The sequence below is a fragment of the Nycticebus coucang genome, chromosome 9, assembly GCF_027406575.1.
Source record: "Nycticebus coucang isolate mNycCou1 chromosome 9, mNycCou1.pri, whole genome shotgun sequence".
Taxonomy (NCBI): domain Eukaryota; kingdom Metazoa; phylum Chordata; class Mammalia; order Primates; family Lorisidae; genus Nycticebus; species Nycticebus coucang.
In genome coordinates this window covers 92,360,992-92,379,529 of record NC_069788.1, presented here as the reverse complement: position 1 = coordinate 92,379,529, position 18,538 = coordinate 92,360,992, and the positions used below count along the sequence as shown (strand labels likewise).

Genomic DNA, 18,538 nt, shown 5'->3' with positions numbered 1-18,538 from the left:
TTCTAATCAAACAAAACAGGACTCAGGGTTGATGATCCTCTTAACTTCTCTGCCACAGCCATGTCTCTGCCCCACCACATGCCATCAATTTGCGTTAGATGATGGCCACACTCTATGGAGAGCTTTCTAAGCCAGCACATAATAAAGGACTAGAACCAGACCCAAATGCTAATCACCTATAATGTCAAAATAAACCAAACACAAGATCTCTTCAGATATTTAATCAGTTTGGAGACCTCTGCCTTCAAACCCAGTTGGGCAAAAATTCTAATGAAAGCAAGATTGAGGGAATCCTCAAACATTAGGCTAAAATGGAGAGGAGACTGGGTTTGAGAAGACAGAACGTAGCATGTGTCGGAAGGCCTTCTGAATGAATCCTATCACTTATTTAAAAAAAAATACTCAAAATGAACAAGAAATGATTAAACATTTATACAAATTTAAGGACAACTAAAACTCCTTTGATGGCTAAAAATACCAGACATGGTTTTGAAATAGACTCTTTAAAAACTCAGGTCCTGCTGTGGTTCATTTCCACTGCCTTCTCAGTGCACGCAAGAAGCAATCTAGCTATGCCCAGCATCCCCTGTGAGCTCATGGGGCCTCTGCAAAGCAGCAAAGAGATAGAAAGGGATGGAAGAGGCGAGAGCAAGCTGTTCACAGTCTTTGAACACAGACTCAGACCCCCGCAAACCTAATCTATTTTTTTTAAGTGGAAATGAATTGTTAAATCACCAACAATCTCATATTAGGGGCCAATGATAACGCTTTTTGATAACTGCATCATAGGAGCTGGGGGATGGCATGTCCTTCAGAGTGACAGGTCTGCAATAGTACAGGTGGGGTTCAGGACATCGGGGCTGACTCCTCGGGGAAACGTTCAGCAGGAAAGGTATAACGTCTGTCTCACTCTCATTCTCTCCCTCATTTCCTCTCTTCTGTCCTTTGGTGTTGGTGAGAGGCAGCATCAGAGACTCCAGCCCGAGGCTCAGAATGGGTACTGCGACACATATATCCGCAGTCGGATCACAGAGCTGCCTCTAAAGTTGATGACAGTGTTGACAGTGATCATTTCCAAGTCCAGCTGGATGTCCCGGGGTCCCTTGATGGGGCGCGTCATCACCAGGGTGGCACTGATGGGGCCTGTTTGCTGTGGACAGACCAGGAACACTAGTTAAAGAATGCCTTACATAAGCCTAAGGCCTGGGCTGTGGCTCTGCAACCTCAACCAGGGTGCTCCTCTGCTCACCTCAGTTAAACTGGCATTGCCCAGGTGCCTCAGTTGTGCTGCACTAGTCCCCTGGATTAGCCTGGTCTCCATCTACCTGGCTCTTCCCTGCTAACCCTTCAAGTCTCACCTATTTGGTCACTCCCTAAGAGAAGCCTTTCCTGATTCCCCAATCTAAGTCAGGTTCCCAGTGACCTTTGCCATTGCACCCTCTATTTTGCAAAGGATGGAAAGTGTATTACATATTACTAAGTGTAATTGTCTACACTATTTGGCCCATGTCTGATGTCTAGGTATCCTCAAGTCTAAAAGCTATGTAAGAACAGGGACTGGGATCACGCTTTTCAACATGGAGTCTACCTAGAACTTAGCATGGTGCCTTGCACACAGTAGGTGTTCAGAAAATACATCTTGAGTAATGAGTGAATCATTGATTAAACTTCTATAGGACGTAGGGTTGTCACTTCACCCCTCTGGGTCTCATCTCTAAAATGAGAGTTTGGACCAAATCAGTAATTTCCAAACGAATGGCACCAAAAGCACCTAGGATGCTTTTTTAAAACTAACAATTCCAAAGACCTATTTCATGATTTTCCAGTTCAGCACATTTTTAGGTAATGCCTAGGAAAGGTGAAATCTATTTAAGAGGCCCTCCCAAATACCCTGGAATCATCTCCAGTTTCACCATTCTGTGACCCTATCACTATGGTCCTAGTAATTTCCTGTAAACTTTCTCTTCCACTGTATCCTCTTCTAAAATCTTCAAGGATATAGGAAGAGAGGACTGACATCAATTGATCACTCACCCTGTGTGAGGCATTCTTCTAGCCACTTTTATGTGTATCTGCTTCTTTAATTCTCATAAAAACCCTGAAATGCCTTGCTATTCAAAGTATGGTTCATGGACTGGCAGTATCAGCAGCACCAGGAACTTGTTGGAAATGCAGAATCTCAGGTCCCACCAAAGCTCTAGTGAGCCAGAATCTGTAGCTGAACACAATCGCCAGGCAATCCATAAATATCCAAGAAGTGCTGATCTAAAAGCACAGGCCCTGGGCAGGGGACCTTGGCTGCCCTGTGTAAGGGTGGTTCAAAAGGTATGTCTCATTCTTTCCCCCATTTTATAGATAAGCAAACAGAAGTCAGGTGAGATTAAGTGATTGCTTAGGGTTACCCTGTTACCCAGGCAGAGCCAAGAGTTTTCATCTGGGTGCTTCTGTTTGACCCCCAACCTAGGACTTTTTCACTGTGCAATTACCAGAAGAAACTAACGTGTGTTTTGTTTCTTCTCTCTAGCACTGTCCTAAATGAGAGAAGGTCAGGGTTCAGTGCAATAAACAAATACTAGGCACCTGAAGAGGAAACAGCATGAGGGAGAACAGGGACAGCTGGACAATGACTTCCCATAAGCTCAGAGCCCAGCTTCGGGCTCAGAAACTGGAAGTGATAGGCTCTGTGAAATCCAGGAACCTGGCTTGTTTAAAGACACACCAATTGTTTTATCTGCCTTCATAGAGGGAGGGCTCCCATAAAGTTCTGAACATCCCCAAGAGCTGCCACAATTATGACAAGGGTGGGACTGGTAGACAGGTGTGCGCCAGGTGCTGGAACCTCCCCTGTCCACTGGGCTATCAGTAGCCTGACAGCCACACAATTTCCTCTTGGCATTGGCTCCCTCTGTTCCCGTCGGCATCAACGTTATTGGCACCTCCTCATGCAGAAAACTGCTCAGACTTCCTTGTCAACCCTCACAAAACTTCAGAGCCCTGAGCCAGGGCTTGAGGGGGTTCAGACACACAGGGAAATGACCATGTCATTTACATGTACAAATATTTTACCAGCTTTTGCTGTTTGCATAAACAAAGGCCATGAGTCAAGGACTTGCTGTGGGCAACCATCTGGAAAGAGATCTGCAGAGCCCAAGGTCTGGAAGTGGGAAGGCAGCAAGTAGAAATTCCAACTTGTTCCTTTGGGCTTTCCTAGTAAATATCTCCGGAGTACAAAGACACCTAGACTCTCCCATTGGAAGAGTTACAAGTTGGAACATCCAGTCTTCTGGGTCAGATGTGTGGCACCCTGAGAAACACCAACCTACAAGCACCTGGCAGTGCTCAAGTGTCTGCCAGGAAAGCTGAAGACTGCTGTCCACTCCACAGTCAGCTTTTAGGGCAGAGTCAGGGCATTAATGAAATAGGCCTCCCAAGAGCTCCTGGGCATTGGTGGCCTGGTGGTCATTGGTGCAAAATGACGAGGAGGGAGGATGGTGGTGATGCCAAGCATTTGCCTACAACCTTTCACATATCTCTTATTTAATCCTCATAAACCTACACTATAAATACGTTAAGGATACTACCTACGGCCACAAAACTAGTGCATGGTACTACAGTATCTGACTTCAAAACTCCTGCTTCTAACCATGATGCTCTATGATGAATTCTCAGAACCTCTCCATTTCCTTACCATCCCACACCACTTGAGAATCACTTTGTCTTTGCAAACACAGTCACTTGTGTTTGCTATGTTGTTTGACCCCTCCCCACAGTAATGTGCATGGGCAGATGCCACATCCTGCTTACTTAGGAACTCACTGCCTAATGGAAACCACATATACAGTGGTACCAAATAAGCATCAGTGATGGAAGAATGGGCACCACTGACTGAATACTAGTGAAGTTGACTGCAGTGGGAATAGGCAATAGGGAAAAGTCAATAGCCCACCAGCCATATGTCTTCTTGGGCCTTGATATCTCTCTCTCTCACTCACTTACACACACACACACACACACACACACACACACACACTAAGGTTTGTTCTGAGTCAACTTGTGGGATGGCATTGTGTGATGTGTGGCAAGCAAGTACTCTGCCTCCCTTGGTCCTGCCACTTGATCTGCGTGAGTAATACATTTTGGCACAATCTGAACCCCGCTGATATTTCTTCTGGCCCTAATTGTGTCCCCGAGCCTCTCAGCCAGAGCCAATCACTGGTCCTCTGTCTAGGGCTCAGTGAGACGTACAGCCAATAAGGTTGTGAACAGGGCATGTGTGTGTGTGTGGGTGCATATGCTGATGTATGTGTGTGCGTGTGTGCACATGAGTATGTGTGGGGTGAGATGAAGCTCCTTCCAGAGCTTGTAATCTATTTAGTAAATCTCAGGGTACAGGGGCCTGAATGGGCCATCCAGCCCAGCCTCCCACAAAATGTTCCAGCCCCCGTGGGGAGCATTCCCAGCTTCTCCAAGGCCCAGGAACTCACTGCCTCCTAAAAGCAATAGCAGCAGCAGTAATGGGGACAATAATGGTACCCATATAATAACAACTAATAGTTACTGAATACTTTCTATTCTTACTCAATGTTAAAGTAGCTTTTCTTGTTATCTCAGTTTCTGTTGAGACCCCAGAACTGGCAGAGTGGGTTAAAATACTCCATATTCTAAAGAGAAATGTAAGAGCACAGACTTTAATGCCAGATTGCCTAGGTTCAAATCTTGCTCTGGTGCTTATTACTCGTGAGACTAGTTGGGCAGTTTGCTTAGCCTCTATGCCTCCGTGCTCTCATCTGTAAAAGTAGGATTGCTGTGAACATGAAAGAATTGCTATGTAGCAAGCACCTAGAATAGTGCCTGGCCACATGGCAACCACTATATAATTTGCTGCTGATGCTTTGAGCATGGTAATTATTGCTGGTGCCTAGGACTTGTAAAGTGGTGGTCCAAAGCCAGATCTGTTTCCCTCACTCTGTCACCACCACCAGCCTACCTATTATCTTCTTAAATGTACTTACCAGCTTCCACCTCAATCAAAAGGGGGTTTCAAGTCTAGAGACGAAAGCCTAGCAGGGGTGTCCAATCTTTTTTTAATCTGCCACACTTTGGACAAAGAATGCATTAAATACATAAAAACTAACAAAAGCTGATGAGTGAAAAACAGGTCTGTGAGGCGTGGCGCCTGTGGCTCAGTGGGTAGGGCGCCGGCCCCATATTCCGAGGATGGCAGGTTCAAACCCGTCCAGAGCCAAACGGCAACAACAACAAAAATAGCTGGGGGTTGTGGTAGGCGCCTGTAGTCCCAGCTACTCGAGAGGCTGAGGCAATAGAATTGCCTAAGACCAGCAGTTGGAGGTTGCTGTGAGCTGTGTGACGCCATGGCACTCTACTGAGGGTGATAAAGCGAAACTCTGTCTCTAAAAAAAAAAAAAAATAGGTCTGTGAATAATTTTTACAACATACAACAACACAGATGAGCAAAACAGGCCTCAAATAATCTGCATGCACCCTGTGGGCCACAGATTGGACACCCCTGAATGCCACAGTGAGGAAAGGGCACTGCAGGGGTGCTGATGCTGGCTTCCTAAAAAGCCCTCGTGTGAGGTCTGCCTGCCAGGATGCAGTGACATTCTCCCCCCATCACCAAGGGAAGTCTGCACGGGAAATAGAGGCAGAGAGGTTTGGATGGCAATTGGTCAACTACAGGCCCTACTGCCCACATCAGGGACTGGTCAGGGTCAAGTCCTTGGGTAGATCTCAAAAAAGCCCACAAAAGCATCCTGTGAAAGCAAAAGCTTTTGAGTCTGTACCCAGAGAGGGCACCAATGCCTGGTTACTATAGCAATGATGGAGGAAGACTCTGGCCCTACCAAGCTCACTCCTTCTATTACTTCCTCCCCACTCCCACCTCTGGAGGAGCCAGAGCCAGCACGGTCGTTGCTGGGAGAAAAAGAAGAGGGCAGTACAAAGGCCAACCACACCTCTTCCCTGCTCTGAACTGGGGAAAGGGAGAAACTTCCCAGTGAATGAGAGGCTGAGAGGTTTCCATTTAAACCAATATGGACTTCTGAGAGGAGACAATCCAATAGTAGCTGAACATACCTGTGAATCTATGTAGCAAGCACTTAGAATAGTTCCTGGCACATGTTAAGATCAATCTGAGATGTCACCCAGGTGTGCACAGGTCTGAACCAGCAAGGTGGGAAAAATAAAGCTATTGAATGTTTCAGCCCCACCACATCCCACTTGTTTGATAAGGACAGTCATTCTGTTCCAGGTGCTGTGCTAAGTAGATAATCTTATCTAATCCTAAAGTAAATACTGTTATTACCTCTTTTTTACAGATGAGGAAATTGAGGCCCAGAGAGGCTATGTAACCCCAGGTCTGGTAAATTGTAGAATGCAGAGTGAGGCAGGTCAGCCTTGCTCCAGAACCTGCTTAGAACAACTATGAGGGCCTCCCAGGAGGGTCCTGCAGCTTTGGACAGTCTGGACACTCGGAAAGTCTGCTTTATCAGCAGGTGTCTATCCATCTTCCTGCCCCCAAGCCCCTTAGCTTCACAGGGCTCCCATCAAGGCCCTTTTTCTCTCCCCAGGTATAGCTCTTGGGACCTTTCAAAGCAGCAGCTCCCACCCCCATCCCTGAGTTCCTTCAACCATTCTCATGGGAGGCCTACATCCCCATGTCTCCTCAGCATCCTGCATCTTCTTCAGAAAAAATACTAAATCATGAGGACCCTTCTCAACATTCTCAGAGAGGGCACAAGCCACACATAGTCCAAAGGTCTGAGTTTCAAAGGCCTCTGAGTTGCTGAGACAATCTAAGCACTAAAGAAAGTTCCAGGATAGGGGTCTCCCTCCTATCTTGCCCACCTATAGGACAATCTTCTTCCCCAACCATCACTGGGTGTCTCGCACAGGGAATGTTTGGGGCTAGGGGGATCTTAGCTGGTGGTCTCCCACTAACATAGGTGTATCAGTAAAATCACGCCTAGACAAGACCACACTGCAGATCTTTGCCCTGCTCAGGGAAGGAAAAACCAGAAGAAGATGGTAGCAGTGATGATATTTTAAATCCCTAAGAGGGGCATCTGTGTGTTCTATGATTGGGACCGTGTCTGTACAGATGAGAGAGGCCAGATGGAACCATGCCAGAGGGTTGGGGTTATTTTCCCAAGGATAGCAAGTCTACAGAAGAAGCTTCACAGACATGGTTTTCTGCTGTTCAGCCAGGGCTTCCAGGTTTGGGAAAGGACAAACATCAACATAGCTCCATGTTTTTCATCTTGCAAAAGGTCCTCTCCCCTACTTATTTCAACTTTTTCCAAAGCCCCCAACCCTGGGTTGACCTAGTTCTGTTAGGGTCTGGCCAAAAACATGTTAATGAGGATACACCAGTCCCTGGGGCCTTTTCTAATCTGTTCTAACTGCTGCTTATGAAACTTCCCTGTTTTTAGACCATTCCAGTCCCAGAGGCAAGGACTGAAAGACTCTGCCACGGTGTGGGGAAAGAGGCCCTACAGCAGTGGTTCTCAACCTTCCTAATGTCTCCTAATGCCGCACCCTTTAATACAGTTCCTCATGTTGTGGTGACCCCCAACCATAAAATTATTTTCGTTGCTACTTCAGAACTGTAATTTTGCTACTGTTATGAATTGTAATGTAAATATCTGATATGCAGGATGTGTTTTCATTGTTACAAAGGGGTCACGACCCACAGGTTGAGAACCGCTGCCCTAGAGAGTTCAGAGGTGTGTTTTTTTCATAGGCCCTTGGGCTGGTCTCTGACAAAAGCTGATAAACTGCCCTGGGCCTATCCTCTGAGTGTAGCTCCCCACAGTGACCCTGACAGTAACTATTAGAAATGTAGATTCCTGGGTGCAGTAGGCTGAATAATGGTCCCCAAGATACCCAGGTCCTAATCTTTAGAACCTGTAAATGTTACCTTATAAGGAAAAAGAGTTTTTGCAGATGTGATTAGGGATCTGGACTTAGGGGGATTACCTAGATAGGCCCTAAATCTAATCCCAACTGTCATTGTAAGAGGGAGACAGAGGGAGATTTGATACGTGCTGAGGAAAAGGAGGCCATGAGGCCACAGAGCCACATGAATAGTACAGACATAGTCTAGAGATGCCGGAAGCCACCAGAAGCTAGAAAAGGCAAGGAAGGGCGACGCCTGTGGCTCAGTGGGTAGGGGGCTGGCCCCATATACAAAGGGTGGCAGGTTCAAACCCAGCCCCAGCCAAACTGCAACAAAAAAAAATAGGCGGGTGTTATGGCGGCACCTGTAGTCCCAGCTACTCGGGAGGCTGAGGCAAGAGAATCGCCTAAGCCCAGGAGTTGGAGGTTGCTGTGAGCTATGTGACTCCACGGTACTCTACTGAGGGCGATAAAGTGAGACTCTATCTCTACAAAAAAAAGAAAAGGCAAGGAAATCAGTTCTACCCTAGAGCCTCTGGGGGAAGCACAGCCCTGGCAACATGTTGATGCCAGCTCGGTGAAGCCGACTTTAGGCTTCGGAGTTCCAGAACTATGAGAGAATAAATGTCCGTTGTCTTAAGCCACCAGGTTATGCTAATCTGTTACAGCAACCTCAGGGAGCTAATACATGGGGCCTGAATTAGCTCCTCATCTTCTGAAACAGATTCTCTGGAATCTGCTCTTTGAACAAGTGCCCAAATTCACACCAAAATGTGAAAAACACTGCTCTAAGCCTGTGGTCTCTAAAGAAGAGCAATCACCCTGGAAGGTATAGGATACAGAGCTCAATAATACATATAAATGGCACGGTATTATATGTGTGCAATTTACAAAAAAGTAAACATATTTTAGGATGTGTATGCTTTAAAACTCTTTACTGATATGGATAATCAGTGCTGTCCAATCAACGTTCCCATGGTGACAGACACATTCTGTCTCTGGCCATCTCATACAATAGCTACATGTGGCCATTGAGCCCCTGAAGGGGGCTAAGGCCATGGAGGAAATTTAATTTTTTTTTTTTTTTTTTAGGACTAGTCAAGTGCAGTAGTAAGAATGGGAGAACACGCAGAACAAAGTCTTTGACCTGTAAGTGACTTGGGAACAGTTGAGATAACATACTGCCTTCAGAACAGCCTAATTTTATTTTTAACTTCATTTAATTCATTTAGATTTAAGAAGCACTATGGCCAGTGTGTTGGAAAATACTGACAAAGCCCACTTCTGTGGCCATGACTTCACATTCACTGGAATGTAAGTACCAAAAGGACAAGGATTTGGGATGTTTTCTTCACTGCTATCTCCTCAGTATCTAAAAGTACATTGTCTAAAAGTACATTGTAGGCACATTAGGTATATTAATAAATATTTGTCGAAAGAGTGGATGGCCTAACCTCTCATCTCACACGAGGATCCCAAGGCTCAGGGAGGAAAAGCTGCTTTTGCAAGGCCAAAACAAAGTGGTGGAAACCAAGACCTTGGACCACCTGCTCTCTTCATACCCGTCCCTCCCAGCTGCGATCTTACCTGTGTTCATGGCGCATGTTCCTAGGTGGGACAACACAAGTCCACTGATAAAGATGGTGACCCCTGCTCCCCTCCCACTTCTTACCCGCATATAGAATTCTCTGCCCTCGTTCCCAGATTTGATCTGGAAAATGTAATAGGCCCCAGGGTAGCGGGTCGTTGCTTGCATTTGGAAGATGTCAGCAGGAACGGAACGTCCTGACACCACATCCATGTCCCGGTACAAGATGGTGAAGGGCTGGTCTCTGCAGCCGGGGTTCTCAGCAGGACACATACAGCGGCTGTCAGGAGGGGAGATCATGTCAGAACTCAGTAAATCCTTTCCACATGCTGGTCATCCCTACTACTTGTCTGGAAACAATGGAAATGAGGACGTCCCATTTTTATCATCCAAATGCTGTAACTATATAGGATGTCCCAAAAGTCACTCATAAAATCACCATACATAGGGAAAATGAGAAACTGCAGCTAAATGTACCTGTATTTACAAAATATTCACTATGTTGGCCACCTCTTTGTAAAATTTTGTAATGAATGTTTCGTAAATAAAGGTATATTTAGCTACAATTTCTCTATGTATGGTGACTTTATGGACAACCTTTGCTACACCCTGTAGCATGTCTCTGTTCCTGGCTCTAGTCTAAAAACTCTCCAGCAGGTAGGGGAGCTCTTTGTTTTCTATAGGACGGCCTCTTCTCACTAATCACATTCTGGCTACCAGATAGAGAATGAACCTCAGATGTCTGTTTTTCAGAACACTGGAACATTCTCCAATGCACTTTATATCTGGTCATGTATTTAGGCAGTAAAATGTACCACTGGTCACATAGCCCTCCACTTCTTCAGTCATAGACACTCAGTAGGAAATTTTAAAAGAAATTATATATTAGATTGACATGTCTCAGAAATCCTTTTATATTCTCTGTTGCACTTAGCTCACTCTGTGTGGAACATAATTGAATCTTTTCATTTGATAAACAAGAGCTCAGAACTTACTAGGTACAAGATGTTACATTAAACACTTTGGAAATTCAGCAATAAATAAGATCCCAATCTCAAATGGTTCCCCTTCTGCTAGGAGAAATATCTCTAATATAATGCAGCTAATCTGAAACACTAGTAACAGCATATCTTAATATAAAATCATTGACTTCTATTACCAAAGAAACCCTGCTATAGACACCATTTGATTCATCCCTAACCCCCCCGCCCCCACCTTTTTGTCTCACCTCATCCCTGAGACTCCACCTAGGGGGTCAGAGTTCACAGTAGGATGAGGACATGTGTTGATAAATGCCTTGGTGGACAATGCTGGCAGTCAGCCTGGCTGTGTTTCTGCTGTTCTCTAACTTCCAATGCATCCACAAAACCTGTCAGTCCTCCTTCCAAAATAGCTTCCAAATCCAATCACTCTCACACTCTCACCATCTCCATTGTCATTGCCAACGATGTCCAGGGCACCATGTTCTCTCACCTGGACCTCTGTGATAGCCTCCTAGTGGGTCAGAGTGCTATTTGTCAAACATAAATCAGATCAGGTTCTCTCCCTGGCTTAAGACGCTTCAGTGGCCACACATTGTGACTTGAATAAAAACTAAACACCCATTTTAGCCTCTAAGACCCCATAGGGTCCAACCTCTGTCAAGTTCCCTAACCTCCTTTTAGGCCCCTGTCCACTGCACTCAGGAGGCTACAGCAACTCAGGCTTCTTCCATTCCCTAGAGGCAAAAGGTCACTCTTGCCTTATAGCCTTTGCACATGCTATTCCCTCTGCTCGTCCACTCTCTGTTTAAAGTTGATTCACCATCTCATCCCAGCCTGGTGTCATCTCCTCAGAGAAGCCTTCAGGCTCCCTAGTCTGGACCAGGTCCAGCCTACTCTTTCTTTTTATTCATTTTTATTCTTCCTGTTGATAGCACCTATCACAGTCTATGAGTATGGATTCATTTGCGTGACAATTTTTTTAATGGCCTTCTCCTCCTCTAGACACTAAGCTCCCTAAGAACAAAAACCACAGCACCCAGCACACACCAGGAGCTTGACTAACATTAACGAATGAATACAAAGAATTGTTAGTTTCGTTTTTTAAAGGCCACATCAAAATAGCCAAGTCAAAATGTGTCTGGCACCAAAATGGTCACATGAAAATGCCACATGTCACAAAGAAAATCATGGTTTGCTAAAAGAAGTTTATTTGGGGGAGTGATGGCTCCCAGCTGAAGAGAATCCCAGACAGCTGAGAAAAGTGGTATCTGAACCAAAATCTGACTCTGTGGAGATGCAAGGAATGCCTTCCATGTGACAGAAAGTACATGCACAAAAGCAGGGAGGCTGGACACGCTGGAGCATGGGTGAAGGTGAGAGCAAGCCCTGTTCAGGCTGGCAGGAGACAGGACACCCAGACAGGGCCAGGAGCTGAAAAGAGCACCCGGTGTCTGGGGGGAGAGAGTCAACAACGGTTCTCGGTATCACACCAGAGACTTCACCAGTTATACCAGCTCTGTGCTGGGAGTTGAATTGGCTCAGACTCTGGCCACTGACAAGAGTAGCGTGGAGCAAACCAGGGAGAACCAGGAATAGAAACTGGTAGCTCTGCTCTGCCACAGAGTGCCCTTGAACCAGAAGTCAAAGAGCCCTTTCTACATTCTTCTTAATAAAGTATCACAACGATGGAGGAGCAAGAATCCAATGCACTCAATACTAATATGAAGCCAGCAGCCAATCTAATACATGGCCACATAAGAATAAAACTCAAATCAATTCAAGGTGGAGGGCGGGGGCAGGGGAATGAGGGAGGAGGAGGAAGGGAGTGGGGGATGCCCACTTCATGGGCACAATGTTCAGGTGTATTACAAACCTCTGGGGGTGGACATAATTATTAAGAGGGACTCTACCTAACAAATGCAAACATTGTAACCTAATTCTTTGTACCCTCAAATTAACCTGGAGTAATGAAAAAAGAGCCCTGTTCTAAAGGGCTGCTTAGAAGCATAGTTCTAGCAACAAGTGAAGACCTCTCTAAAGGACCTGCCTGTCCCAGCTTTGTCCTCTTTTGCCAATTTTTGATCAGAGTGGAAACCACACTGCAGAGCCATGAATTCCTCTCTTGGAGGTTGCATTTCTAGAGCACAAGATGAGTGTGTCGGATTTATCCTTTTGTCTCCAGTGCAAGAGCTTGGCACTGCTCAGGGGTAACTGCTGGAAGAGAGGAGGGCAGAGATGAACACAGGTGTACGTATGTGTCTGTATGTGTAATGGCCAAGAGGAGCTGAGATGGTTAAATAAGGACTTAAAGAAAGGACAAGGAACTCCTAGTTTGCCAAGAACAGAAAACTACCATCCTGCTGCATTCGCTGTGGATAAATGTTTTGGTGGCCAACACTGGAAGCCTGGCTGTGTATCTGCTGCTCTCCCTAACTTCTAATCTATCCACAAAACCTGTTGGTCCTGCTTCCAAAGTGGATTCCAAATCCACTTTAATTCTCTTCTCAGCTCTAATAATTGCCATCTGGTGATCTAGTCAAATGTTGACTATGATGAAATCATAGACTTGATTAGCACAAGCTAAATACTCTCAAGTATTGAGAACTCCCTGGCCAACTCCCCAGCACCTCACTATTCGTAGAACAGGCCAGGTAAGCATTCAGTTCACTGGGGAGCTTGCCAGGTCTCAGGCCCCACACCAAACCCACCGAATTAGAACCAGCTGGCTAACAAGGTCTCCAGGTGAGTCTTATGAGAGTTACATTTGAAGAGCCCAAATCTAAAACATCTTCTGCATCCAGAACAAAGTCGTTAGAGGGAAAAGGAGGTTCAATAACCCTGCCTCTGCTCTTGGCTAGCTTTCTAGACAATCTTCACATAACTCTGGTATGAGGGGGAGTAATAGAGAACAGTGGGTGTGTGTGTTTCTTTCCGTACGTTGTCATCTACAGAAATACTTTTAAAAGTATTTTGTTGTAGGTAGGGATATGTTTCAGATCTTATAACTTGTAATACAATTTTTTGCACACTTTTTTGATAACAATTCATGGTAACGCATTTTGCACTGCATACGCAGATAACTGAAAAAAAAAATGTTTCAAAAAACAATACTGGCTCCTGCTATGTGCAGTGTACTCTGATGCTTCCTGTTCCAGTCTGCTCTCTTTTACTCTGTTCTTTTACACACACATACTCTCTCTCCCTCACACACACACTCCAGCACATGTAGTAGGTAGCAGGCCAGCTCTCCTGATTTCCTGGCTGGTGATAGAGCATACTTCCAGCCTTCTGAGCCGGGGAAAAGCCCCCTCCTATGCCTGTTGACCTCTAAGGTCCTTTAATTCAAAATATTCTTTGCAAGATCAGATAATTAAGTTCATGAACTCATCCTAGACAAAGTGCTACATACCTCATTGCTGACTATCACTACGGTCACCTTGGAAATGCCCCCTTTGGCCCTCTAGTGACTCTAGTGATAGTCAGCAATGAGGTATGTAGCACTTTTTCTGGGAGGAGTTTACGAAATCAATTCCAACCTCATATACCAAGGAGTCATACTCTAGGGTGAAATTTCCTGAGCTTCCTCACCCTTCACCCATATTCCCACTTCTCCAGGGGAAGCCAGGACTTACTTATCACTAATCCTCAGATAAGGCTCCTCACAGCGGATGGGGTCGATGCATTTGAAGCCCCCTTGCAAATTGTAGCAAGTCTGCTGCAGGTTGCACGTGTGGTTTCTGTGCTCACACTCGTTGATGTCTGAAATGCAGGGTAGACGAGAAGCTGAGGCACGCAGCAGGTGCATAGAGTTGGCCCTGGGCCGGGTGTGGGGGGAGGCGGTGAGGGCTGCCTGGGTCTCACTACAGAGCTGCACTATCCAATGTGGCAGCCACTGGCCACACATGGCTACTGAGCACCTGAAATGCGCCTAGTCCAAATGGAGATGTGCTGTAGGTAGAAAATACATGCCAGGTTTTGACAACTTAGTACAAAAAAATGTAAAACATCTCACTGATAATTTTTATTTTATGCTATTTTTGATATAGTGCATTAAATAAAATATAGTATTAGAAGTAATTTGATCCATTTCTTTTTACTCTTTTAATGTGGCTACTAGAAAATGTAAAGTTACACAGATGGCTCCCACTGGTCGCCTGTGTGATATTTCTATTGCCCAGCACCTCCATAGAGAATTCCTGCTTGGTGTTGGGACAGTACAGGTTTCAGGGAGGCTGAGAATGGGTCAGTCACTCCTGCACTGACCCCCTTTGGGGGAAGCATGGGATCAGAAATCAGGCCAAGCAGCCAATCTGAAAAAGACTCACCCCTGGGACCCCACCCTTCGAGAAACATAGCAGTCAGGTGCATGAGGTCTCCCTGGCAACCATCCTCTAAGAAGTCAGTGGAGGAAGGCTGACCAAACTGCCCCCAGGCCACATGAGAAAGCCTGGACTCTGGTCCATGAGCAGAGCCATGCCACAATGTCCTGGCTGGGTCTGAAGTGGTCCTTAGAAAGACCGCAGAGACCTGTCTGAGGAGGCAGGAAGCCGCCCTTAGAGGGTACCATGAACCTGCCGAGTTCATCGCAGAAATGTGAGTGGCCCATGTTCTGGCTAAAGGATGAGTCGTCCTTCCTAGGTCTGCCACTCTTGGTGCCACCAACACCCACTCCTACCCTCACCCCTGCCATCCTCCCAAAGCTGCATAGGAGTCCCCAGATGAAGATGTCGGATGACCCCTGAGTCAGCCCCACCTCACACATCCCCCAGTCAGGCCCCTCCACACAGCCTTACCCTGGCAGCTTCGGTTGTCATCCAGCAGGATGTAGCCTGGAGGGCAGGAGCAGAAGTACGTGCCAGGCTGGTTCACACACTCATGTTGACACAGAAACTCAGAGAAGCTGCATTCGTCCATATCTGAAGGTGACAAGTTATACTTGCTATTTATAATCACAGACAACCTGGGGAAGGGAATGCCGTGGTCCCGCACTCTCTCGATACATGTGATGGCTTTACCAGCAAGAGTTGTCAATTTACTTTTTGAACACTTCTGGTGATGGGGTGCTTGCTACTACTGAGGACACCCGTGGATATTTGGACAGTTCTAATCATCAGTAAATTCTTTCCTTCATGGAGCTGAAATGTACCTCCAACAAGTTTTCACCAGCCTCTACCTCCAGCTTGGCTGCATTTATACATGGCATGGACTTATTGTTTCCCTGTAGGTGAATCCACCCTCCATCTCTGACCTGCCCATGGGCTGAGATGTGTTTTCTCACTCGAGTTTTCTAGGTACAGAGCTCTTCCCTGAGACCGAAAACATATTCCCAGCCCCTCGTCTTCTCAGGGGGCAACTGTAGCAGCGTCATCCTTCCTGCAAACACTCCGCTACCTCTCCACGTTGAAGAACAATATAGTTCTTAAATCATAGCTAAGTGGGACAGATCCAAAAGGCCGTGGTTTTTTTTACATTAAAATTTCACTGTGTTGGGGGCACCCATAGCTCAGTGGTTAGGGCGCTGGCCACATGCTCCAGGTTCAAATCTGGCCCAGGCCTACTAAACAAAAAAAATAGCCGGGCGTTGTGGCGGGCACCTGTAGTACCAGCTACTTGGGAGGCCGAGGCAAGAGAATCGCTTAAGCCCAAGAGTTTGAGGTTTCTGTGAGCTATGACGCCATAGCACTCTACTGAGGGTGACAAAGTGAGACTCTGTCTCAATAAAAAACAAAACAAAACAAAAACCTCACTGTGTCAAAAAACCTCCCAGAGAGAGAAAACTCTAGAGTGGCATGGGGTAGACAGGCAGATTATCTCTCTGTAGCTCACCTGCCTCAGATCCTCTGGGGGACATGGAAACAGCAGCTTCCAGCCAGCCTGGAACCAGCCTAGAGCTGGGCCACCCTCTGTCTGCAGAAATGGGACGTGGAGGGGGAGCCACTGTCCATGTGATTTACAACTTGTTCACATAGGCTGTGGCAGCTGATGCAGAAGCAGACTTCCAGGAAAGCCACTCTTCATCACTCACAGAGTTTGGCAACAGAGCCCCCATTTGAGCCTCATTCAATAAGCACGCCAAAGAAAACATGTTTTTCTTGCATTTGTTGTTTCCCAAAAACTTGCTTTCACTAGTTTCCCCATGTGACTTGTCCTCAAATTACTCTCTAACTCACCCAGTGGCTGGAATCACCCAGAGAGGGTGTCAGTGCAAACGAGGCTGCTTCTCCACCATCAGATAATTTCAGGCAGTACACACCTAATGCCACTAACATCCAAAAGGAAAACCTCTCTCCTGTCTCTCTCGGGGGTCTTCAGGTGATGGGTCATGAGGCAGCAGAATTAGGTTGCTGATTTGAAGAGTAAAGTGTGCTCTGGTAACATCTGCTTCTGTGATGCTCCCTCCCTGTCCCCCAGGACCCTCGAAGAGCCCCAGGTCTCAGGCCCCAGCCCAGCATAACACAGAGAGTCCTAGTTTACTTCTAAGTTTGTAGATTCACTCCATATCTTTAGTAGAAGTCGTAGAGACACCTGTCAATCCCTCAGGCTCACTATGTGCCAAGCACTGAGTTAAATGTTTTCCATCCTCATCTTATTTAATCCACACCTCACCCCTGAGAAGGAGGTGCTATTGCTCCCCATATTTTACAGAAGAAAAACTGAGGCTCACAGAGGTTAGGTAATATCACCTAGGTAAGTCCACAGATAATGAGCAAACAGTAAAGCTGGATTTGAACCTGGCCAGCCAGCCTCTGGGTCTTATACTCGTAAACCTGATGCTATGTTCTTGCAACAAATTATTAAGATTTCATTCATTCAACACTCAATAGTTCTTCCTTTGATTCAAGAACTTCTTTTTGTTTGCTCACTATATGTCAGGCCTGGAACTAGATTATTCACAGAGATTTCAGAAGTTCACAAAGTATGTGAGCTTGCATACATGAAATCATTCATTCTATGTGCCCCTCCACCCCCACCACACACAACCACACCTAATGAAAGATGCTGTTACCCTGGATCACTGCCCTCTGTAAATACTGTCTGTGCTATCTCCATGATTGAGTCAGTGTTGGGTGAGGACAGATAACTCTCAAATCAACATGCAAAACTGGGTGTCTCTTCTCCCTTGTCAACCCCCATCTCAGGTCCTAGAGGGTAGCTCCAGTGATTTCTGCATTAGGGGTCAGATGACAAGAAAGATAACACTCCACCTCACCTCTCAGGAAGTGACTCATCTCTGTTTTGTATGGTTGTGACCTCACAGCACTGGGAAATGTCCCACACTGGACATATGTCCAGGAAATGAGAGGAAACACCTGTGAAGGAACCTCTTGCCCTCCACCCCTTCCCAGGCTCCCAGGACAGGTGGAAGGCTCCAGTGCCAAGGCTCATTACCACTGCAATGAACTCCATCTTCCTCAAGTTCATATCCTGGGTCACAGCGGCAGATGAAAGAGCCATAGGTGTTGACGCAGGTTTGCACGCAGGGGTTCTCAGTTGCACACTCGTTCACATCTGTGGAAAGCCAGAGCATATCACTGACCATTCTCACAACCAGTAGAAAATGCATCAGGAAAAACATCTACTACCACCAGAAGACCAAATTCATAGATACCAAGGATCTCTGTCCATGACATATCACGTCAAGATCTCAAGCCCCAAAGTGTTCAAAGAAGAACGAAAGCTTCTATCCACATATCTCTTCCAGGACCAAAAGTTAAGCATGGGGGAGCAACATGCCCACACACATTTGAATATACATGTATAAATGTATATACCCATACACCTGCTAGTAAGTCTACTCCCCAAAGCTCACCAACAGGAACATCCCAGCAATCCTTGCTCCTTCCCTTCACCTGCTCATTCCACCACCAATTAGCTTTTCTCATGCCCTCACTGACTTTGAAGTTTAAGAAAAACAAATTACCACGCCCATTTTTAGTAACATATTTATTACACGTAATAACTTCACTAATTATAAAAGGATCTCACACTCACTCAATCCTTACAACTCTGCTTCAGGACCATTGCTCCATTTTACATGTTAACCAGATTA

The 18,538-nt window shown here is 46.0% G+C and overlaps 1 protein-coding gene across 2 annotated transcripts in view; it reads right to left on the bottom strand.

Annotated features, from left to right (window-relative positions):
* Positions 1-206: 206 nt before the first annotated feature.
* FBLN5 (fibulin 5) overlaps positions 207-18,538 on the bottom strand; it is a 74,709-nt gene continuing 56,377 nt past the window's right edge. For both annotated transcript variants that reach the window (XM_053601225.1, XM_053601224.1), the window contains exons 7-11: positions 17,878-17,997; positions 15,282-15,404; positions 14,121-14,247; positions 9,590-9,785; positions 207-1,150 (exon numbers count right to left, since the gene is read on the bottom strand). In XM_053601225.1, coding sequence (XP_053457200.1) covers positions 989-1,150; positions 9,590-9,785; positions 14,121-14,247; positions 15,282-15,404; positions 17,878-17,997 — 728 coding nt within the window. In that variant the 3' untranslated portion in view covers positions 207-988. The remainder of the gene's footprint in view (positions 1,151-9,589; positions 9,786-14,120; positions 14,248-15,281; positions 15,405-17,877; positions 17,998-18,538) is intronic.